Source organism: Quercus robur, chromosome 2 (assembly GCF_932294415.1).
Source record: "Quercus robur chromosome 2, dhQueRobu3.1, whole genome shotgun sequence".
Classification (NCBI taxonomy): domain Eukaryota; kingdom Viridiplantae; phylum Streptophyta; class Magnoliopsida; order Fagales; family Fagaceae; genus Quercus; species Quercus robur.
This window is the reverse complement of record NC_065535.1, coordinates 50096236-50120851: the sequence shown is the minus strand read 5'-3', so window position 1 is coordinate 50120851 and position 24616 is coordinate 50096236. Positions and strand designations below refer to the sequence as shown.

Here is a 24616-nt window from a genome sequence, read left to right as displayed (position 1 = left end):
AAATGAATTATTATATTACACTTCAGATGTATTTTCCATTTGTAATCTCTTTTGTTAGATCAGAAGATGTGTCTGTTTTTAATGACTTCATACTTGACTTTTGATTGCTTTAGGAACTGGTAAACCCATTCAAATTTATGATGTTTGGAGATCACTTACGGATGGCAAGAGTGAAGCAGAACCTGTTTCTTCTGGAATATTGCAGGCAAATGAGAACTCTAGCAAGGGCAAGATAATATATTTGCGTGGTGATTCAGATGATGAGAGACCAGATTCTGATGAGGACCCAGATGATGATTTGGATATATAATTGTGTGTGCCTCATTCGTGATCTTGGACTGCCAGAGTAATGCATTTGTAAATTTATCTTCTCCTTGTTTCTTTTATCTATTGCGATGTTCAGACATTATTATAAATGAAATAATGTTTTCTTTATGAATTGTAGATGCTCTGTACCAACTAACCTTTTTGCATTTTGAATCAGTGGGTAATTTTATAGATTAATGAGAAGCTAAGCTTTCTTATTACACAATAATGATAACAATCAATATGAAATTAAGTCCTCAACATATTCTTCCCTCTTTCTACTTGTCTGCAGTAATTCTCTCCGACAAGTATTTACTCTCTCGTCTAGTCTGAGTTGTTATTAATTTGTCAGTTGATGCTTATGGCTGCCAGATTGGGTGGACAAGGCAAAGACCGGGTGCTAGATATGCTCAATGAAACCCTGCTGCCTTGAGTGGAGGATGTCCTAGTTCACCTAGACTTTCGAGGATGTGATAATAGCGGTCTAAAATATGTGGAAGAGAAGCTCTGCTTTGGTGAAGATATGTGATGAACGTTACTCAGAGGGGATTCGTATGCAACTGTTGTGTGATTCGTTTCAAGTCTATTCATGAGTCATGAACATGAAATGAAATTATAATCAGGGGATTGTATTTACATTTTGTTATTTGGAGCTTGTTATTAGAATGTATCTTTTTGTTATACTCGATCCTTGCAAAAAAATTTCTTCTGCTTAATATTCCAAGATAGAAGAGATATTTCCTTATCTTTTGATCTTCCATGGGAATTCTTGCCCTTGCTCTTGTAGATCCTAATGCGCTTCCCATTTCTTAAAGGTTTATCCTTCACCCATTATCACATCCACCTATCCTCCTAGACTCCATTATCACACCCACCATCCGTGCGAAGCTACATTATCATAGCTAGACACCCTCAACACCTCAAAAACACATACACAACTGCCATTTTATTATACTAAGGAGAGATGATTCATTACCACCCGAACCACCCAAAATCCTGCCATCCTCTTTACCACATACCACGACCAGAACCCTTAGCCAACACCTACCATTTCCTAAATTGTCTACCACTAACTAAATCAGAGTGCGAAGCCACTACTTGAAAGCTCTGCAATGGAAGATAAACACTAAACTTAGGTCTCTAAGCTTATAGCTCGTATGGAGACGTGCAATTGTAATGATCTCGTAGCTTTCAGTGGACAAGGTAAATGCCAAGTCTCTGGAGATTCTTTTAGGGAAACTCATATCCTATAAAACCTTTAACAGTTTTGTTGCCAAGGTCTCACATAAGGGTTAGATCCCACAAGCGCGAGATCAACACTTATGTGAGGGGTGGTTACATATACTTGATACATATGATACCTCTTCTTGTTGGTGAATCACATTCACCTTGACATGAAACCAACATCATAACATAAGGCAATGCACTGATTTTTTATTTTTTATTTTACAGGAGAAGGATGTTGCAACAAACAAATTAAAAAATTGGACCAAAAATGATTCTTAAGACATTTGGTAGCTAGTTTGGCCAGAGTTTTGGTTTTGTTTACAAGGAGTCCAAGAACTGCTTGAATTGTGATCTGGAAAACAGCTGAGCATTCTTAAGGTCTTCAATTTGTGCGGAGAATCTCCATGGTGGTTTCCTTTTCTATTTCCAAATTTGTTCAACAAATTTCCTTGCTTCTTACCAGCACGAAGATTCTTCTGAAACCCGACTCTTTTGCCTTCAAAACAGCCTCATTGGCAGCTACAAATCTGGGCACTTAGCAATTCATAGATTTGGTGCTATAGTAAGTTAGTAACCCATAAAAAGCTTTTTCCCCTCTCTGGATTTGTTTTCAAAGTCTATGCCAGTTCTCTTGTTTTGTTTTCTCCATGCTCCATCTACTTTGATTAAATTCTGCGAGTCCTCCACGTAGGGCTTCGTGTGGTCTATTATAACCAAAGAGAAGACTAATATAACCAAAGAGAAGACTATTAAATTCTGCATTGATGATGAGAAAGTTAAATATTTCAAATACATCAATAAGATAAGGAAAATCAAGAGAGCCCCATTCAAACTATATATATGCTAGTGTTTGTACAGCCTCGCATGTGGAGCCTTTTCATACAAAATTATAAATGTTCATTTAAGAAATCTTCAAATTGATCATCCACACATCCAAACTTACATAAACTGAATAATTTCCCACAACCCCATCAAATTTCCCTACTACTCTTCTGGTCCACAGCAATAGCAGCCCAACAGAGGCCCCTAAAGCTCCAAAGTGACACCAGTCCACAGACTAATAATCAATATAGTAAATGATTGTTACAATGATGCAGCCAAAAAAAAAAAAAAAAAAAACAATTGTACAATACTATCAACTATTACCGAAACTATCTAAATGTTGTTTTCTACAATATAAACCTATCTCACCATCAATATCAATCCCAATATCTAACATATGAATCATAAAAAATTCAAATAGAAGACTATTAAATTCTACATTGATGATGAGAATTGGTAGAATTGGTTTGTTCGGTGATGCCTTCTTTCTATCTTGGACTTGATAGTGTGGGGATGGCTTCTTGGCAGGATTGATTTTTAGTGTTGGGTTTTGGGGAAGAAGGTAGAGAATAGAGAAGAGAGAGGAACGATAGAGCATAGGTCTGCATTTTGGAGGAAGGATAAGGCAGAGGGCTGGTTTTGCATCGAGTTTAAGGGTTTTTTTTTTTTTTTTTTTAAAATATTGTGCTGATGTGGAAAATTGTGATAGTTTCAAAGGTTTCGGTTTTATATATATTTTTAGAGAGAGAAAACGTTAAGCAGAGTCTGACGAGAAAAGATCGCTATGGTTTTTTTTCTCCTTCCTTTCTCTCTATCGCAGTATCGCTAGGGGCTTTTTTTAGAGAGAGAAAATATAGGAATCAACTTTTACATGGTACGTTTATTTTATTTTATTTTAACCCTTTTTTTTTAATATACACAGCCATTGTCAAATGGTGTTAACCTTGCCAAACAATATAATGTACCACTTTTAAAAGTGATACGTATCTGAATTTTAGATGGGCAATTATCCTATTTGTCAGCACCTCCTTAATTGTAGGAATCCACTTTATCTTAGCTTCTGCTATTATATATATATATATATACTAGTGTGTACCCTCGTGCATATGCACAGGTACAATTAAAAACAATCACAATTATACGGTTCAAATTATACATTTTTTTGAGAAGATGTTCAAATTATACATGGTATTAGTTTATACTTTTTTTAAACCATACATTTCTAAAATATGTAATAGTTTCTCATATATATATATACATAATTTAGAATTTAATTGGTTTTAGTTTCTTCTATTTTTACACCTAATAATTCACTTGCCACAAAAATTAAAAATTTAGATGGACACATGGTGGAAAATTAGACTCCAATTGAAATCCAATTTAGAATCTAATTAGATTTAGACTTTTTGATTTCTACACTCAATAATTCACTTGACACAAAATTAAAAATTATATAAGACACGTGGCACAAAACTGAAAATCCAATTAAAATATAATTGAATTTTCTTTGAGCTTTGGCTATTAATATATAATAGTATATAACCCGTGCTTACGCACAAGAATGGTCAATTGTAATGATGCTATTGATCTTAAGCTTAGGTTATTAAACAATTTTCATGATATTGTTTTTTCGACTACAATCTATTTTATTGGGCTACAATTAAAAACTAATTTGGGTTTGATTTGAATTCTAATTGTACTTCCACGTTTTATATATATATATATATATGATTATATTTTTGTTCACTTTTAACAAAATAACAAAATGCTAAATTGAACACACTAAAAACTATTGAAAATGAGATTTAAAGAAATTTTAGGTTTATTTTTCTTATTTTGTAGAATACTTAAAAGGGATGCTTCGCATCAAATTAAGCTACCATTCAAACTTCAAAAATAGCTAGAGATGACAACAAATCTAGATGCCAAGGAGAAAATAAAATAAAATTGTACAATAGACGGATAGAAACACAACTTGATGGTCTTGTGTAGTGCATTGTTGTACCTTTTGTTGGTCCAAAAGAGGAAAACAAAAAGAACATGAGTAAGAAACAGAAAAATTGAAGAGCCATTATGGCACAGTAAAATAAAATTTACTGGGTTTAACATCTTTACCTTTAAGAAACAGAAAATTGAAGAGCCATAGGTGACATAAAAGAATACATTATTTTCCAATATGGCCTCTTTACCTTGTTGCTTATACTTGAATGTCCCAATTCAGCACAGTTAACACCAAATAACAGAGTGCAATGATACAAAAAATAACAGAGCACAATGATACAAAAAATAATAATTCTTCTAACAAAGTTGGGATACCTGCCCAAATATAAGATCAATCGATCCACTCATTTAAATACGAATTCCAAGAGATTTCAATAAAGCAAAAACTATACCTCGTTTTACTCCTCCTTTTCAGACTTGGACTGCTCCAAAGGATTTGTCTTTCCACCTACAAACCTAGAAAATAAAAATTATAAGCTGTGCTTAAATTAATCACAATATCAAATTTGAAGTATTTCCTTAAATTCCATGATTTCTAAACTATTAAATAGTGAAAATAATTTTGAAGCAACTCCTTGAATTCCATGATTTCGTAATTGTTAAATAGTGAAATGGTGTTTTGAACATGATTTCTTCATTGGACTCTTTGGTTTTCACAATGTTGTTAAATGTTTGCAACAAAATTAAGAAATTTAGTACGACACGTGGCACAAAATTAGGCCTCCAATTTTGAATTTACTTGCTAGAAGCATCAAATATTGAGTGACAAATATAAAATGCAAACAACAAAGTCCAAGCTGAATTTCAAACATTTTTGAAATGACTAAGAAAATGAAACTTACATCTAGAATTGACATTAAAAGTAGAAACTTCAATTTATGTAGTTGGTTCAACAAATAAGTCTATTAATCAATGGACAATTTAAATAGATGTTGATTTTAGATATTAATAAAACACATACATACAAAACAAAACCGTACTGCTAGAAATAAGACATCATATTTTTGAAGTGTGTGAGCATCAAATTAATTCTTCCTTCACAAAGTCGTTGAAAACTTTATGATTATATACAAAGCTCGAATAAAATGATAAATTTGATCGTCCCTATTAGCATACCAAAAATAAATCATATCATCTGGCATTAATAATAAGAAAATAAGGAGTCAAAAATGCATCACTATAATTGCCAAGAGAGTTCCCCAATTGTATGACAATTCTCTAGTTGCCCTCATTAATCGTTAGTCCTTATCCCTTACTTCCTTTCTAACAGTTGAATCAAAATGGAAGCCAACAAAAGTATGTTATAAGAGTAAAATCATGTTGCAAAGGTACATGCACAAAATCTTAAAAATATATTTCACTTTAGCAAAAACAAAAATAAATCTCAAATTTATCAATCAATCTCACAAATCCCAATTGCATGGAAAATGGCATTGTCAAAGTAACCACAATCTCGCAATACATTTCTTTTGTAATTTATCTAGAAAATCTCTTATAGCTCTTGGCAAGAAATGCACTCCCAAAGGATTACACAAACATCTGAAACATGCAAATAGTCATGATGGACTAATACAAAAAAAAAAGGAGAGGGATTTCCTCCAAACAAGTTTGTAGCAATTCCTACAAACAGGGACATGTGTCAATCAAATAAAAAGACACATAAGCTTGGGGTCATGTGTCTTTTTCTCAGCAACCTCACACCGGCGAGGGCATCACGGCTACGTACTGACGGGAAGAAAATACTATCTCTCTTTAAAACCCCATCAACGCCTCTCTCATCCTCATTCGTTGTTCTTCTCAGAAACTCCAACCACTGCCACATGCTCCTCCTTTCCCATCCCCCACCCACCTCTTCGCCGCCAAGGACCACCGATTCTACCACCCTTCTTTTCAAGGCTCCGATTTTTTACAGGTTTGTTACCAAATCCCTATGTATTTGATATTATTTTGGTTTGTTTTGTGTGATATATTTGGATGATTTAATTATGGTTTTTTCTTGCTATGATAATTAGATTTCTTGTTAGTAATTTTCGTAAAATTACCATTTTGGCTAGCTTGAGTTCTTGCTGTGATATATTTGTAATTTTTGTTTTTTTGGAGTGGGTTTGGAGCAGTCCAAGTTCCTCTGAAATTAACAAGTGTGGCTTGTGAAAGATCTTTGAGGAGATGTTTGAAAGGACAACAAACATGTTTGAGAAGGCTGCATATACTCAACAGTGTGATTAGTTTGCATTTGAGGAAATAGAAGACCTTATGGATGGAGTTGGCCTCATGGATCTAATCAAACCATTTATGAGCATTGGTGGAAAAAAGGGAGAGGAAGGGAATGCCTTTTGAAGGGGAAAAAATTAGCATGATGAACCTTCACCACATTGGGCCTAACGGATCCAAGCCCATGGGCCGGCAATAGGTGAGCCCAGGGCCTAGAATGATTCTAGATACTTGTTACACACGTTGGAAACCTGGTAGAGTCTCAAAGGAAATCAGAAACATAGTGCAAAGAGCATTCCGGAAGATACGCACATTAATGAAAGATCCTCTCTACAAGAAAATGTCTTGTCCATCACGTTTGGGATTACTCAAGAGGATTCCTATAAGGAAAAGACTTCTACATCAAGGAGGAGAGGCCAACCTACTACTACTATAAAAGCCCCAATATCCTCACAAATCAAGGTACGCATAATTTACCCTCTCTAGCACTCTAGAGTTGTGAGAATAATTCTAACTTGACCTTCAAAGGGTATTTGGCCAGCACCACACCGGTGCTCTCTGTGAGGTCTTCTATTATTTTGTTGTGTAGGTCTACTTTGAGCATGCGAGTGCTGCGTGATCTATTGGTGATCGTTTCGGCATCATCAGTTGGCGTCGTCTATGGGAAAGCGTTTAAGCCACATTGTCGCTTCCCGGACAAAAGAGTTGCATGGTGCTCACTCGCTCAATGGCGACCATTAACGACGTTCAAGAAGAAGGACCCCCCACGACCGCACTTGAGAAGCAGGTTAAGACTCTCGCTGCAGCCGTGGAGCACCTCACTAAACAAAACCGTGACCTGGAGGAGTAGCTGAACCAGAAAAACGCAGCACCAAATAATGAAGGAGCGGATCAAGAAGGAACTAGCGTTGAAAGGAGGAACCAAGAGGGACCACAGGCCAATAATGCCCCAAGCAGATCGGAGCGACAAAACATGATCGAGCCTTCCCTCCCTTTTGGATACGGCACCGCCATCTATTATCGCGGAAATGCAGGCAATGAAGGAATAGATGGAAGTAACGATGAACGCTCTCAAGGGACGAGTGTCCAGCGACCTCGACGACCTTGTTAACTGGACTGACTCGCCATTCACAACCTCCGTCAACTCCTTCCCCCTGCCGAGTAAGTTTCGTATGCCACATATGGATAGTTATGACGAGGTCAAGGACCCTTTAGACCACCTAGAGACCTTTAAGACCTTGATGCACCTTCAAGGAGTAGCAGATGCAATTATGTGTAGGGCCTTTCCTACAACGCTAAAGGGTGCGGCAAGAATTTGGTTCAACCGGTTGGCACCCAACTCCATCAGCACCTTCAAGGAGCTAAGCGCTCAATTTACTGCGCACTTCATCGGTGGACATCGGTACAAGAAGTCTACAGCTTGCTTAATGAGTATCGAGCAGCAAAAGGAGGAAACATTGAGGCCCTACATATCCCGCTTCAATAAGGAGGCACTCTCGATTGACGAAGCCGACGACAAGATACTTGTAGCAGCATTCACGAATGGGCTGAAGGAGGGTAAGTTTTTGTTCTCCCTGTACAAAAACGACTCGAAGACCATGTCAGAAGTGCTTTACAGGGCCACCAAGTATATGAACGCTGAAGACGCGCTGTTGGCCCGACAAGAGAGACCCAAGAAAAGAGAAAGGCCAGAAGACACTCGGCAGGACCAAGGCCGGAAGAAAGTAAGGACAGGAGACTGAAAGGATGAGAGATGCCCTAAACCCCTAGGGGGAAGATTCACAAGCTTCACTCCATTGACCGCCACGATAGATCAAGTCCTAATACAAATCAAGGACGAGGGGGCTCTGATGTTCCTTGGAAAGTTGAAGAGTGATCCCAACAAACGATCTAGGGATAAATATTGCCGCTTCCACTGTGACCATGGTCACGACACGGCCGATTGCTATAACCTGAAGCAGCAAATTGAAGCTCTTATTAGACAAGGAAAACTGCAGAGGTTCGTTAGCAAAGAGAGAACAGATCCACCCCCACAAGAACAACACTCTCGATAGGAGAATGAGCGACTGAGACCACCCATAGGGGACATAAGGATGATAGTGGGAGGAACAGCTGCAGCCGGGTCTTCAAAAAAGGCTTGCAAAACCTACCTCAGGATGGTGCAAAATGTTCAGCTAATAGGAACCGTGCCGAAGATAGCACGGAGAGAAGGCCCCATTATCGGATTCTCAGAAGAAGATGCGCGACATCTTCACTATCCACATGACGATGCGCTTGTCGTCAACATACGGGTACGGGACTAAAACATGCACCAGGTGTTGGTTGATAACGGCAGCTCAGCAGATATCCTATACTACCCGGCGTTCCAGCAGATAAGGATCGACAAGGAAAGATTGATTCCAACAAACGCTCTGCTCGTTGGTTTCGGAGGAAGCCGGGTATTCCCCTTGGGCGCGGTCACATTATCCATGACTGTAGGCGATTACCCCCAGCAGATTATCAAGGACGTAACGTTCCTAGTGGTCGATTGCTCGTCTGCCTACAACGCTATCCTCGGACGTCCCACGCTCAATTCGTGGAAGGCGGTAACTTCAATTTACCACCTGATGATTAAGTTCCCTACTGACTATGGAGTGGGAGAGCTGTGCAGAAGTCAAATGGCTGCGCATGAATGCTATATAGCCATGATGGAGATGGAGGATCAGGTCTAGGCCTTGAATATAGAAGAGCACCAGACGGTGACAGAGCCGGTAGAGAAACTAGAGGAGATACCTCTTGACAGTTCTGATCCTGACCGAACGACCAAAATCGAAACACTTGCTAACCCCGCAATCCGTCAAGAGCTCATAACTTTTCTTAGGAGTAATCGAGACGTATTCGCCTGGAGTCATGATGACATGCTAGGAATAGACCCTTCAGTCATGGTACACAGGTTGAATGTATCGCCCTCCTTTCCACCCGTTCGATAGAAGAAGAGAGTGTTCGCCCCGGAACGAGATCAAGCTATAGCGGAAGAAGTCTTCAAACTACAGGAAGCAAGTTTCATTAGGGAAGTTTACTACCCCGATTGGCTGGCGAACGTAGTAATGGTTAAGAAAGCTAGCGGGAAGTGGCAGATGTGCGTGGACTTCACCGATCTTAACAAAGCCTGCCCTAAAGATAGCTATCCCCTCCCAAGGGTCGACGTCCTGGTAGACTCAACGGATCTGCACCAGCTGCTAAGCTTCATGGACGCCTTCTCAGGTTACAACCAAATCCGAATGCACGAAGCTGATTAGGAGAAAACTTCGTTCGTGACCAGTCAAGGCCTTTTCTGTTACAAAGTATTGCCCTTTGGCCTGAAGAATGCAGGCGCAACGTACCAAAGGCTTATGAACAAGATGTTCACGCAGCAAATCGGGAGAAATGTCCAAGTCTATGTCGATGACATGCTAGTAAAGAGCTGAAGGGAGGAAGACCACCTGGAAGACCTTAGAGAAACATTCAACACCCTTCGCTCCTACAACATAAAGCTCAATCCGGGAAAGTGCGCCTTCGGGGTGACGGTGGGAAAATTCCTAGGATTCATGATATCTCAAAGGGGGATTGAGGCCAACCCGGACAAGATCCGAGTCATAATGGAGATGGCTCCACCAAGAAATGTGAAGGAGGTACAAAGCCTCAACCGCAAAATAGTGGCATTGAATAGATTCGTGTCAAGAGCCACAGACAAGTGCTTACCCTTCTTTCGCACATTGAAGAAATCTTTTGAGTGGACTACTGAGTGTCAATGAGCATTCGAGGAGTTGAAAGCCTATCTATCTTCCCCACTACTACTGAGTCCCTCGCAACCAGGTGAAGACCTTTTTCTCTACCTAGCCGTCTCCCCCGCTGCCGTCAGCACTGCCTTGATCAGAGAAGAGGATAGGGTGCAGTAGCCCGTATACTACGCCAGCCGGGCACTCTGCGGTGCCGAAGAAAGATACCCACCTATGGAGAAACTTGCCTTTGCATTAGTTACGGTAGCTCGCAAGCTCAAGCCATACTTTCAAGCCCATACGGTGAACGTCCTGACCGACAAGCCCTTGCGACGGGCGATGAGCAACCCTGAAGCTGCGGGTCGACTGGCGTTATGGGCTATAGAGTTGAGCGAGTTTGATATCAAGTACCACCCACGGATTGTCATCAAAGGACAGATCGTCGCTGACTTTATAGCAGAATTCACTCATGACGAGGACAAGGGGGTAGAAGAGTCCCCTCATTGGAGCATATATACTGACGGATCATCCAACAGACGAGCCGGGGGGGTTGGCATTGTACTACTGTCACCTGAAGGAGACAGGGTCGAATGTATGGTCCGTCTCAACTTCCCCACCACCAATAATGAAGCAGAGTACGAAGCATTAGTAGCAGGTCTCGACCTCGCCAAAGCAGCAGGAGTCGCGAGTGTAGTCATTTACTACGACTCTCAGGTCGTGGCTAATCAAGTGAATGGAGACTATGAATGCAAGGGCGAAAGGATGAAGAGATACCTTGATCAAGTAAGGGCAAGAATAGACGACCTAGAGGCCAAAATCATCTAAATCCCCAGAGGAGAAAATGAGCACGCCAACCATCTAGCCAAAGCCGCTTCAGTAGAGCATATGATAATCCCTGGTAATGTACTCTCTTTTGTTCAGCTTTCTCCACTAATCGATTCTGACGACATGCAGGAGATAGGCTTCAAAAGTAATTGGACCACACCGATAGTTTCATACTTAAAAAACGGGGTCTTACCGGACGGGAAGGAGGCTGCGAGAAAGCTGAAGGTCCAGGCGGTGAGGTTCGTCTTGATAAAAGACGTCCTGTACAAAAGAGGCTTCTCACGTCCATATCTGAGATGCTTGGGTACGGAAGAAGTAAACTACATCATGAGGGAGGTACACGAGGGAATCTGCGGAAACCATTCGGGGTCAAGGTCGTTGGTGCACAAGCTTGTGCGAGCAGGGTACTACTGGCCAACCAGGCAGAAGGATGCCGAGGCTTATGTTAAAACCTGTGACAAATGCCAAAGATTTAGCAATATTATTAGACAACCAACCGAAGAGCTGACCCTGATGACGGCCCCATGGCTGTTCGCTCAGTGGGGATTAGACATTATGGGACCATTCCCTACAACAGTACGACAGCTGAAGTTCCTAGTAGTGGGCATTGACTACTTTACAAAATGGGTAGAAGATGAAGTTTTGGCCACCATTACGGAGAAGAACGTACGAAGTTTTGTCTGGAGGTGCATCATATGCAGGTTTGGCATTCCTAGAGTCCTTGTCTCGGATAACAGGAGGCAATTCGACAACGACTCCTTCCGGGATTTTTGCTCACAGTTAGGAATAAAGAACCACTACTCCTCCCACGCCCATCCTCAGGTTAATGGCTAGGTCGAAGTCACGAACCGATCCTTGCTCAAGATTATCAAGACTCGGCTCGAGGGGGCAAAGGATATATGGCCTGAAGAATTGCCAAGCGTACTATGGGCATACAGGACGACGGCAAGGACACCAACAGGGGAGACACCGTTTCGACTAACATATGGGAGCGAAGCGATCATCCCCGCCGAAGTTGGGCTCATGAGCTACAGGGTGCACAACCATGACGAGAACAAAAATGACGAGGCAATGCGGCTACAGCTTGACCTAGTAGACAAGATCAGGACAGCCGCAGAACAAAGGCTCACTAGATACCAGGACCGCATGGCCAAACACTACAACTCTCGGGTCAGACATAGAGACTTCTAATTTGGAGATCTCATACTCAGAAAGGTCATGAGCGCCGCTAGAGACCCTACCCAAGGGAAGCTCGGTCCCAATTGGGAAGGACCTTACCGAGTTACGTCATGGCAGAGGAAAGACACTTACCACCTGGAGACGTTAGACGGACGGAAGCTGCCACATCCATGGAATACCGAGCACCTGCGAAAGTACTACCAGTAGAAGTAATACGGAGAACAGCAACGATCCCAATTGCCCAGTTTATTTAACCTTTAGCTACAATTACTAGTTTTTCTTTAACTATTTTTGCTACAATCTTTTTGTGCCTTTTTAAGCCCAGAGGGGCAGGTACTTTTTCTCTACAAATGCATTTTCTTTTAAGAAGAATATTTAGATATAGCTTTTATTTTCCACATGGATTTTTATGAATGGATAGGCTACATAGTCCGCAAAGTGGACGGATCATCCCAAAAGGATTTGAAGTCCAAAATGGACGGATATAGAACAAGTCCACAAAGTGGACGGATCATCCCAAGAGGATGAAAATTTGAAGTCCAAAATGGACGGATGTTGAACAAGTCCACAAAATGGACGGATCATCCCAATAGGATGAAACTTTGAAGTCCAAAATGAACAGATATTGAACAAGTCCACAAAGTGGACGGATCATCCCAAGAGGATGAAACTTTGAAGTCCAAAATGGACGGATATAGAACAAGTCCACAAAGTGGACGGATCATCCCAAGAGGATGAGAATTTGAAATCCAAAATGGACGGATACAAAACAAGTCTACAAAGTGGACGGATAATCCCAAGAGGATGAAAGTTTGAAGTTCAAAATGAACAAGTCCACAAAGTGGACGGATCATCCCAAGAGGATGAAAGTTTGAAGTCCAAAATGGACGGATATAAAACAAGTCCACAAAGTGGACGGATCATCCCAAGAGGATGAAAATTTGAAGTCCAAAAAATGGACGGATCATCCTAGACGGGCAACAATCACAGCCCATGAATAGACGGATGAAATTAAATTACGTTATGTAGGCGAATCGTCCACGACATAAGAAACTCCTTAAAGTCGATAAAAATGGACGGATAAAGCAAAATCCACCACATAGACGGGTCATCCCAGACAGCGTTTGGCGGATAGGTTACCTAAAAAATTCGAATTGGACGGATCGTCCAAAAACAAAAACTACACAAGTCCATAAAAATGGCCAGTTCTATAACGAACAACTTGAAGAGGACGGATATTTATGCATCATTCAAAAAATAATAAAGATTGATATAGCAAGCATAAAATTATGCAATAATGACGGATAAAACCCTCAGCGGGTAACTGTTTAATACACAAAATTAAGGACGGATCGTTCTCAAAAAAAAAAAAATTTATTACATTTTCGGGTCGATGACTTGAACATTTTTTGCTGGAGCTGACTCTCCGTCACCTTGAACTGCCTCCTCAGCAAAGAGGTCGTCTGTGTTTTCTGAGGCGACGGGCAAAGCAGACGTTTGGTCTTGGTCGTTGACATTTATCATTGACACGTCTAGTTCAGGATAGGCTTTCTTAACTTGACGGAGTGCGTCATCAAAGCCTTGAAGGAACGATCCCCCCAGCTCGCCCAATAAGTCGTCGGAATCACGGTATTCTCAGACCGCAACCTCCTTAGCCTGACGGAGCTTTTCCTTCAAGTCTTGGATTTCCTTTTCTTTGACCTCTAGGGCCTTCCCAGCTTCCTCCGTCTTTTGTTCAAGTTCTTTCCTCACCTGCTCTGAAAGGTCAAACTTTTTCTCCATAGTGGACTTCCACTTGCTAAGTTGACTCAGCTCACTCTCCGTCTGCTCTGCCTTTGCTCGAACATATTCTAGAGCCGCCTCACGGTTAAGACACCGATCCATTAAGCCCTTCATCATGACCAAGTACTGGAACAAACAAGTTAAAAAGTGTTAGACAAAAAACTAAGTAGACGGACTTAAGTCGATGGACAAAGATTACCTGAGCAACAGCAAAGAGATCCATCTCCCCCATTACCTCCGTCGAGTGATTGCCCAGATCCTCGTAGTCCTCTGACGAGATAATAAATGAAAGCTTCTCCAAGGAAAATTTGGAGTCGTCATGGAGGAGAGGAGGAGGCTTCTCTTGGGTTGTGGACAGAGCCTTCATTAATCCCTTGTCGGACCCGTGCTTTACTGGGGTGACGGTCTTCACACCCTCAGCCATCAACCCTACGACGGGTTCCAGAGAGACCTTTTGCTGCTTATGTGGACGGTCAGATTTGGACGACGGTTCCTTTTTGTCGACGGAGCTGTCCCCTTAAGAACCACCTCGCCGAACTCCTTTTGCTTGACGGCCTGTGATTTTATCAGCGCCCTTCTCTTAGTGTCATCCATCTCTGTAAAACAGGACGGATGAAGCTATTTACATATAGTTGAAGCCATTTATGCGAAGTAAAGGTTGACGGACTTACGTTTGTGAATTCTTTCGTTGTATTTGACGGCTTCAGGGGTGGGTTCAGGACCGTCACAATACCAATGGATGGTGTTCGGATTTACCAACTTTGCCCAAGTCCTTTCTTCCGGCTTGGTCTTTTGAAAAATCTTCTCGAGAAAGCTAAACTCCTCAATACTAACTTGTGGGCGCCGTCTACCTGCAGAGAAAATGGACGGTTAGAAGAAGAATTATAACTGATGGATATGAAAAGAATTACAAATTAGGACGGGTGCATACGAGATGAATGTAACACTCCCCAAGTTGTGTCGACGGGCATATACTCCGTCTCCCCTGGACGGCTCATCCATTCGTCACCCTTTAGGAAGAAGTAACGACTCTTCCAGTCTCTATTTGAGTCAGGAGTTTCAAAAATGACCTTCAACAAGGGGCTCCTACTGGCAAAACTATACATTCCTCTTGACCTGTCTATTTCGTCTGGACGGTAGCTATGAAGGAATTCACGCACCGTCAGCCTCCTAGCGCCGTCTGTCATAGCACCATAGAGAATCTCCATTGCTATGAAGACCCTCCAGGCGTTTGGGGATATCTGGGTGACGGACAGACCCAAATATTTTAAAAGTTCTCTATGTAGGGTACTTAGCGGAAACCGAAGTCTTGCCTTCAGCATTTGCTCGTACACTCCGACACCTTCTACCTCGTCGTAATAACATTTCTCTGATACGTAGGGTAGACGGATTGGAATGTAGTCCGAAATTTGGAAGTTAGCCCTAAAAGTGCTGAAGTGTTTCTCCTTAATGACAGAAGTGAATTTATGCACCGTCCACTCTGGTAGCATGATGAACTCTCTAAGTCCATCAGCATCGATGACGGATCCCAATGCTTGATCCTTGCCGTCATCAGAAGCATCTTCTGGCTCAAACCATCTCCGTATCCTCATTTGTTGAGGACGAGGAAGAGGCGGACGGACTCCTCTCTTCGCCGGGACTGTCTGGGTCTCTATGACCGGACGGGTATACTTCCTCGTATTTCGTCCCGTCACGAACCACTGACTGATTACTTGATGCACTAGACATTGCCTACAATTGACGATAAAACCTAAGACTGACGGATTTAAGAGTATTGACGGGTGTGTAGGTCTAGCTAAATATAATTACAAATGCAAGACTTGTAAATAAAAATAGCAATACTCACCATTCTCTGAAGTAACTGAAGGTCAACGGTTGTGTAATCGACGGGTATGGATGTACGACAGAGTTCTTTGACAAGGTTGACGGTGTCGCTCTGACAATGTGTTTTAGCTGTAAAGTGTAGAAATGAGGATGGAGAAGAGTGTTATATATATACATGAAGTGCACGGAAGACGAAGCGACGCTTCGATCCAATACAAAATCCAATCGAAAAGCGACACGTGGCATGCTCATAAATACTTGACAACTTGTCATCAAGTGGTCGCAATTCGTGTCCTCCTGGAGAACCATCAACTTCAGGGATCTTAGACCGGCGTCCTAAATATTCTTGGACCGTTAACCCTAAATAATATCAAACTGTCACCCTAAGGGTCCGTCCATCTAAGTCATGACAGACCCATAGGGTGAAGGGGGCAATTGAAGGGGCAAAAATTAGCATGACGAACCTTCACCACATTGGGCCTGACGGATCCAAGCCCATGGGCCGGCAATAGGTGAGCCCAAGGCCTAGAATGATTCCAGATACTTGTTACACACGTTGGAAACCTGGTAGAGTCTTAAAGGAAATCAGAAACCTAGTGCAAAGAGCATTCTGAAAGATACGCACATTAATGAAAGATCCTCTCTACATGGAAATGTTTTGTCCATCATGTTTGAGATTACTCAAGAGGATTCCTATAAGGAAAAGACTTCTACATCAAGGAGGAGAGGCCAACCTACTACTACCATAAAATCCCCAATACCCTCACAAATCAAGGTACGCATAATTTACCCTCTCTAGCACTCTAGAGTTGTGAGAATAATTCTAACTTGACCTTCGGAAGGTATTTGGCCGGCACCACACCGGTGATCTCTGTGAGGTCTTCTATTATTTTGTTGTATAGGTCTATTTTGAGCTTGCGAGTGCTGCGTGATCTATTGGTGATCGTTTCGGCATCATCACCTTTAATCCTACATCTTCAGGTATCTTCTGAATCACTTTTCTATTGTTCTTGATATTATGTTCAGCACTATGATGTAAGCTACTTTAGTGGATGTAATCCCCTATGTAGAGAGTGCACTTGAGTTATTAAAGGATTTAGCTTCTGCTAAAGCAATCTTAATTTTATTTACTTTTTACAAAGACGCTAATACTAATTTTAGATTAGTTGTAAACGAAGCCACTATTACAAGTTTGAGAATAAAAATTGTAAAAGCTGAATTACCACTAAGATTAGCGGTAAACAAAGAAGGGAAACCTTTGGAATTAAAATGATATGAAGTAATATTGGTAGGAGTTTTTAAACACTCTTGGAAACTGAGGGGCACGTGCTATGTAAGATGAGAGTGAAGTTTTCTGGAAGAATAAGAGAGGAATTTGATTTGGACATCTACTGATGGAAGGAATATATTTTCTGGATTTAAATTGATGTGCAATATGAAAAAAAAAAAAAAAAAAAAAAAAATTTAACTTACTTTTGATTTCTTATCATTATGCTGCCTTGTAGGTCTGGTTTTCACATATATAAATTACGTTTAGATTTTACAAAATTCAGTGTTGATATATATTGTCAATTTGGGGGGAGTCACCTGCTTTTGTTAGTTCCTTTTTTTGGGACATGAAATTCATGCAACTCCTATTTATTTTGCTTGTGTGTGTGTGTATTTATATATATTTTGATAGATATTTTGCTTGTGTATATTTAAACAAAGGTCACGTCAGACGTTTTTAGTTTCTGGGCAAAGCAATGCCATCCTGGGAGATCAGGATGGTTTCCACGATTTTGGTATTTTTTTTACACTTCTACATATATACTATATTATTTAGACTCATTTTTCCTTGTAACCTTTTCCTTAATTTAGTTGTTTATGTTATTTCAGGAAGAAGATTGAATGGTTTTGCCTTTGCGGATGACAAGTTTGTATATCCGGGTCATAGTTATGAATCCCATGAGTTCAGCCCCTGAAGCAAGTTGTTGCAGCATTTCATATTGCACTAAATTGCATTGAACTTGATCCAGAGATGTGGCCCAGGATGCGAACAGTCTTAGAGAGTCTTGATTGTATAAAATCACAAAGAAGAAAGTAAAGAACTTAGTAGAATTTTGGTTCTTGATGCTGATTTTTTATGTTGAAGATGTTTGGTTTGTTAGCAATCCATGATTGGAGGGGGATTTGGAGTATATTTTCCTAGAAATATTTTTGTGAGCCAATGTATATTTCAACAAATCTATTGCTAAATTTTTATATTTTTTGTCTATCTATTTGCATATTTGAACAAGGCAATGAATGCAATAGAGTGATGGAAATTTAAATTCAGGAAGTTTAAATTTAGCAATAGATTTTTTGAGCTCTTCCTTTTATTTGGCTCTCTTTCAAGATTCAGGAAGTTTAAACTTAGATATGGATTTGGTTGGCTTTCCTTCACTTTGGCTTTCCTTGTCAAATATGTAATTAGACCACCAAATTCACCTTCTTGTAGAAAGGATTGCAATCCATATCATATAATTTTTTCTTCATGATCAAACTTTATCATGATATTTTGAAAATGCTCTATAAAATTTTAGTTGCAAAGCTTCTAGGTTCTTCAATTCTGATGTTTCGTTGAAAGCACTTGACAAAATGTTAACATTGATGATTAGAACTTGTGTACTATAGGTCTTGTATCTGTGGTCTTAAAAAATTTCTTTTACATAAATTTTTTTGCTAATTTGTGTCCATTTTTTGTGTGCAACAAGAAGTCTATCTTCTTAATAAAATACCATAACTCATCACTAATATTCTGCAACTCTTTGTTTGAAAAGGCTCATTTGCCTCACAATAAAAACACAACATAGCTTGAAAAATACACGATCAATAACACTTTCCATTCATTACATCACCCAAGATAATCTGTTGAAAAACATCAATGCAGAAATGGTACCATGCACTTGTACACAAATCACCAATTGAGTGCCACTGGTTACGCAAACGGGGAAAAAAGCCACATTGTAGCACTTTTTACTGAAAAAGACAGTTATACAAACCTACAAAAAAATAATAATAAAAAAAAAAAAAAATGAGGGAAGCCAAGGCTACAATTTCCAATCAATCTTCTGCACTTCTACTTTTAGTTTCACCTCATTTGCAAGTCATGGTGTACTTTACAAATTTTTCTACCTAGTGAGGCAACTGCTCAAAGTGCTAGTAGCACAAACTCAATTTGAACACAAGTATGGTGAAATGCCAGAGAATTCCTTTCCTCTTTGATTTCCAGTGAAGCAAACAAACACTGAGACCAACCAACAAACAAATAGCTCAGACCCATTTGGGCAAAAGCTAAAATGGTCAAAGCAAGCTCTTCCAGCTACATTGGCAGTAAGAGAAAAACAAGCTCTTCCAGCTAGATACTATCAACTTGATGTCAGCTAGAAACTCAGGTGTCATCAACTTGCAAGCGGAAAACAAAACTTGGGAATGAAGTGGTTGTATCTCTGTCCAAGAAGAAACGGATGGATGTTAGCATCAAGAGCTTGAATTCAGAAATTATTCATGATGGAGAGGCCATCATGCTCTAAACATGACATGAATAGCGAAATACCAGAGTCTATAATAACAAATAACACATTCGTCCTATAAGTGCGAGTTCAACAAACTAACTATTTAAAATCTAGTAAGAGGGACAAATGCCACATAGGAACAGGAGACACCGTGTATCAAATTTCAATATGGATCTTCTATCTTTGATCACATATTAAGTGATTCTCATTTGTACATGATTAATCAAGAAGAGCTAGCCAAAATGGTAATTTTTAAAAAATTAAAAACAATAAATCTTATTATCACAGCAAGAAAAAACTAGAATTAAATCATCCAAATACAGAGGGATTTGGTAACAAACCTGGAAAAAATTGGAGCCTTGAAAAGATGGGTGTCCTTTTATTTTATTGACACATGTCCCTGTTTGTAGGAATGGCTGCAGACTTGTTTGGAGGAAATCCCTCTCCATACAAAAGAATAAATATAAAGTGCAAAGTTCTTATGTTATATGCAAGCTTCTTTTTTTTTTTTTTTTGAGAGGATTATGTTATATGCAAGCTTATATAGAAGTTTCACTTATCAAGTCTTATTAAAATTGGCCAAGACCAATAAATTCTAGTTATACAAACACGTTACATTTGTCAATTAAAGTACTGCTGGTAGAATGCATTATAGAGACTTCAATCCGCTCCCTAAACTGTACCTATTTTCTAGAGTTTAAGTTCTGTAGTTTACTTATTTGCTTGCCTTTGACCATTCCTCTTTTCCAACTCTGCTAGCATCTCTACCAATTTACAAAATAGTATGCAGGTGAGCCATGAATTACAAAAACTGATAATGTGGAGTAAAGTGATGGAAATTGATAAATCACGGGTGCGACAAAAACCAACATTTGTTTGTGTCTATTCTTGATGTATTCTGCAACTGATGCAATTTATGATATTAGAGTTTTATGGAAGTAAAATTGATGTTCACTATACATGCGTGTAAATAACTGACTTGAAAAGGCAAATAGATGGACTTTGAATTAGGCTCTGCTTGTAGTATTTAGTGCTCTATCTCACTTAATCTTGCCAACAAAACTGTTGGGTTGAATGTTGTAAGAAGTGCAGCAATACTTTCAATCATGTGGTAAACAAATATGGCCAGCCAAAGCGTTTTTGCTTTTGTGGAACAGATTACTATCTAAATTAGATGGTCATTACTTTTTTTTTAATTTATAAAACACATGGTAGTCATTTGAAGGAAACTTTTATTGTTGTTTAAGAGAAAAACTAAAACAGACAAGCAAATGGCCAAAACTATAACAGAACATATTAAATCGGCATCAAGAACTCATTCAAATCACTCAAAAACAAAATCTCAGGCACAAATCAAAATTGAATGAATATCTTAAATTTTTTAGGGGAGAAAAAAAAAAACCTGGAACACACACCTTACGAATTTTGTAATTCTTCTCCCATGATAATTGGATTGCTTGTTCACAATCCCCAATCAAGAATTGCAGACAATCATGTTCCTCTGAATGGAGCCTGTTTTAGTAGAACCTAAACTCAAAACCTTTTCCCTTCCAGTTGAGAGAGAATAGACCTCCGATCATCTGACGGGCTCTTTGATGTTTTAGGATTAGAGGCAACTGAACGGGCATGAAGAATTAGAAATATGAAAAGTCATTCAGTTCAGAAGGGGAAGAGTCGAGAGAAAGAGGGTGTGAGTGTTATGTTAATGTGTAAACTTCAAAATTTGCCAAGCAAATCTGTTATATATACTCTTCCAAGACAATTATTTCAGTACGTGATTTGAATATGATATTTATGGTTTGGTTCTCACGTAAATTTAGGTACATGGATCAAAATTAGACTTCAATTTCAGATTTCACATAAATCTAGACACATGGCACAAAATTAGAACTCTAATTTGGAATTCTAATTTAAGTTCCTCTCAGCTTCACCTATTATTATATATATAGATTAGACTCGAGCTAGAGACCGCATTGTGTGAGTAAGTGATCACATGCTTGAACTTCAGGAGCTAATGTTTCACGCGTGTCTAATTAAACAAAACGCACAGCTTTGCCAATCCTTTTGTCATAAACGTCGTCGTGTTTGTGTGTCTTCTTGCACAGATGAGCTCTATGGTTAACAAAGAGTTGGTGAAATTCTAAACCCACATCCACCGTTAATCAAAATTCAAATTCAATATCAATGATGTAGATTAAGATAACTCTAAATTAAACCTAACCAAATCCATAAACTGTCATTAACACCTATAAATACTCATGAATTTCACACTAACGAAGTCCAGAATCGGAAAACTACAATTCACCTGGTAATTATTTCTCACTTACACAATGAAGAAACAAGTACCTGTCACAGTCTTTTTCAAGCAATGATTTCCACTAGTTTATCATTCATTCGTATCCATTCGTTCTGCAATCAGTGCAATGAATCTTAATGCAATGTTTAGTCATACAAGGACGGGAGTGCTTGATTTGATCATTACATAACAAACAATACATGTGGCGCAATAATAACTTTACAAAAGGAGAACGAGTTTGAGAGGGCTTATAAACAAGTAGCAGACCCATTGAGAACTTAGTTTGAGTACAAACCAGATTTTGTCCGCTCAAAGTAACTGAAAACCACTCAAGGCAGTGAATTTGACTTCACAAGAGAAGGAATGACTTCGGTAACACCAACTTAATAGGAATTTTTGCGAAATACACAATATAACAACGATCAGAATGAGGATGATTGCAATGCCTACTTAACAAAGCCTACTTGAAGTGAGGATGATGCACTCACAAAAGATATAAATTTCATTGAACAAGAATTCAAATACATGGGGACTTAGCCCACAATCTTCTACAAGTTTACATTGATAAGTCTACATCTCTACATAGAGGTCTCTTGATAGAGAATCTGAATTTGCCATGTCATCTTGGATGTTGGATGGTCAAGGGCCCTTTCTTGTAAAATGAAGTTTTCTATTTATAGGCAATAGATGATAGTTATTTCTAGCCAAACTTAATATAAACAAACTTAATAGCGGGTACCTTATTATTGTCACTTCAAAAAAAAAAAAAAAAATTCTTCAAAATATATTTAGCCCTTTGATAAAAGAACTTCACTCACCAGATTGTTAAAGTTAATGGATGAAGATCCAAGTGGACAAGTGGCCTCTTCGGCAATTTTTTTCCACTCCATTGCATTTTTCTTCATTTTCTTACCCTTTTCTGTTTCCATTAATTCCCTCACAATCTTCTCTACTTTCTCTCTTTTGACATCATTATCAATTTCCATGCCAATGCCCCATTCATTGCAAGTATACTTGCAGTTTGTTTGTTGATCACCCAAAAATGGCCAACAAAGCATTGGTACTCCTGCATACACACTTTCAATGGTTGAATTCCATCCGCTATGTGTTAAGAACCCTCCCACTGCAGGGTGGTTCAACACTTCCTCTTGAGGGCACCAACTAGCTATGAAGCCTCTTTCTTTACTTTCTACCTCAAACTCAGGTGGCAAAATGGTTGATTCTCCAACAACTAAATCAGACCTAATTATCCATAAAAAGGGGTGCGTACTATTTGCAAGTCCACAACCAAACTCAATCAATTGTTTTCGTGTCATAACAGTTATGCTACCAAAATTCACATATATTACCGAGTTGGGTGATTTAGAGTTAAGCCAATCGAGGCACTCAGTTTCTTCTTTCCATAAATTGTACCCAATTGATTTCGAAAGGTCATTGGGTAAGTGATTGATTAGTAGCGGTTGAAGAGGGCCAATGGCATATACATGAGTAAACATGGTTGAAAGAGCATCCAATACCTCTTTTTCTAATGCGTTGAACGTGTGAATAACAATTCCGGAAGCTTTAGGAGCTCTTTCTGCTGCTTCGATATCAAGTTTAAAGAAAGCATCATTTGGATCTATGGTTTGAACGAAACTTGGGAGATCCCTTAGACGGATGTTTTTCATACCTGGAATCCAGTCTATCACTCTGTCCAAATACCCATTTGTGAGGTAACTCTCATCTGCAAAATCAATGAATGATTTTAGCTTTAAAAATTTGTGATTAGTTGTAACAAAATAATGCAATATTTCAGTAGGGAATTGCGTTTTTTTTTTTTTTTAAACCTTTAAGTGGTATGATTCCTTTGTCTTTGAGAGAAGGAAGCTGCATAAAACCCATTAAGCTACAAGCAGAAATAGTGAAGAACATTACAATAGGAATTCCAAGTTCTTGAGCAGCAGTAATGGTGAATGGCATGAAACCATCTGAGATAATACAAGTCATTGGAGGATTCTTTGAAGTTGCACCATTGAGTTTTACAAGGAGATCAGAAAATGGTGCCAACATGTTTTTCATAATGGAATCACAAAGAAAATGGATATCTTGGGTAGCGTTGACGTCCGATGGAGGGAGGCCGTCAGGAATGGTTTCAAATCGGAAGTCAGACAAGCCATCTAAGGAGTTGGGGCCTCTAGATTGCAAAAAACGTTGGTGGTTGAACTCAGTGTTGACAAAGGTAATGTGAAAACCTTTATGGTGGAGAAGCTTGGAAAGTTTTAGCATTGCCTTTATGTGGCTTTGAGCTGGGGCTGGAATACAAACTGCATGAGGCTTATCAGTTACTACTGCCTTATTGGAAGAATCCATTTCCTTCTTTCTGTTTTGTGTGTTTGTGCACCCAGATGTGCACTTTCATTGATGCATATAAAAGGTTTCACTTGTCAATCTTAGCTATTTCGTTTGGCCAAGATTTAACGAGGATAAGAGCAATTACATCAGCTGGTGGATAATTTTGTAAAATGAAAAGAAAAAGTAGTCTTTTTACATCATTTGGCTAAAAAAACCCCATATCAGTGGATATAAAATTATATATTTATGCGGGTGTAAAATTGTGCATTTATGCATAATGAGTACAGTAAGAAGCGATTTCTCCGCTTGTAGAAGAAAAAAAATCAAAACAAAAACAACAATAAAATATTCTCAGGATATGCATCTGTAAGACCAGTGATTTTATTTGTCTTGTAATGGATTTTTAGTTTACATTGTTCAATTTGCATTTTCCGAAACAAGTGACATTTGGAGCTGGCTGAGATATTCTCTCCATCTCGTACTTTTTTTTTGCTAAAAATCTCCATCTCGTACTTAAACGCACTATTTACTCTCTAGTC

The 24616-nt window shown here is 39.3% G+C and overlaps 2 protein-coding genes across 12 annotated transcripts in view; one reads left to right on the top strand and one right to left on the bottom strand.

Annotated features, from left to right (window-relative positions):
- LOC126713881 (elongator complex protein 5) overlaps positions 1-1051 on the top strand; it is a 33766-nt gene extending 32715 nt beyond the window's left edge. For 4 of the 10 annotated variants that reach the window (XM_050413813.1, XM_050413818.1, XM_050413819.1 and 1 more), the window contains exon 9: positions 114-444. In XM_050413813.1, the coding sequence (XP_050269770.1) occupies positions 114-310 (197 nt within the window). In that variant the 3' untranslated portion in view covers positions 311-444. Of the gene's footprint in view, positions 1-113; positions 445-658 lie in introns of those variants that run through there. The other 6 variants (XR_007651472.1, XM_050413810.1, XR_007651473.1 and 3 more) reach the window with 4 other exon arrangements.
- LOC126713880 (7-deoxyloganetin glucosyltransferase-like) overlaps positions 1-24213 on the bottom strand; it is a 47707-nt gene extending 23494 nt beyond the window's left edge. Inside the window, exons 1-2 of one of the 2 annotated variants that reach the window (XM_050413807.1) lie at positions 23573-24211; positions 23264-23469 (exon numbers count right to left, since the gene is read on the bottom strand). In XM_050413807.1, coding sequence (XP_050269764.1) covers positions 23264-23469; positions 23573-24095 — 729 coding nt within the window. In that variant the 5' untranslated portion in view covers positions 24096-24211. Of the gene's footprint in view, positions 1-23263; positions 23470-23572 lie in introns of both variants that reach the window. The other variant, XM_050413806.1, reaches the window with a different exon arrangement.
- Positions 24214-24616: the final 403 nt, after the last annotated feature.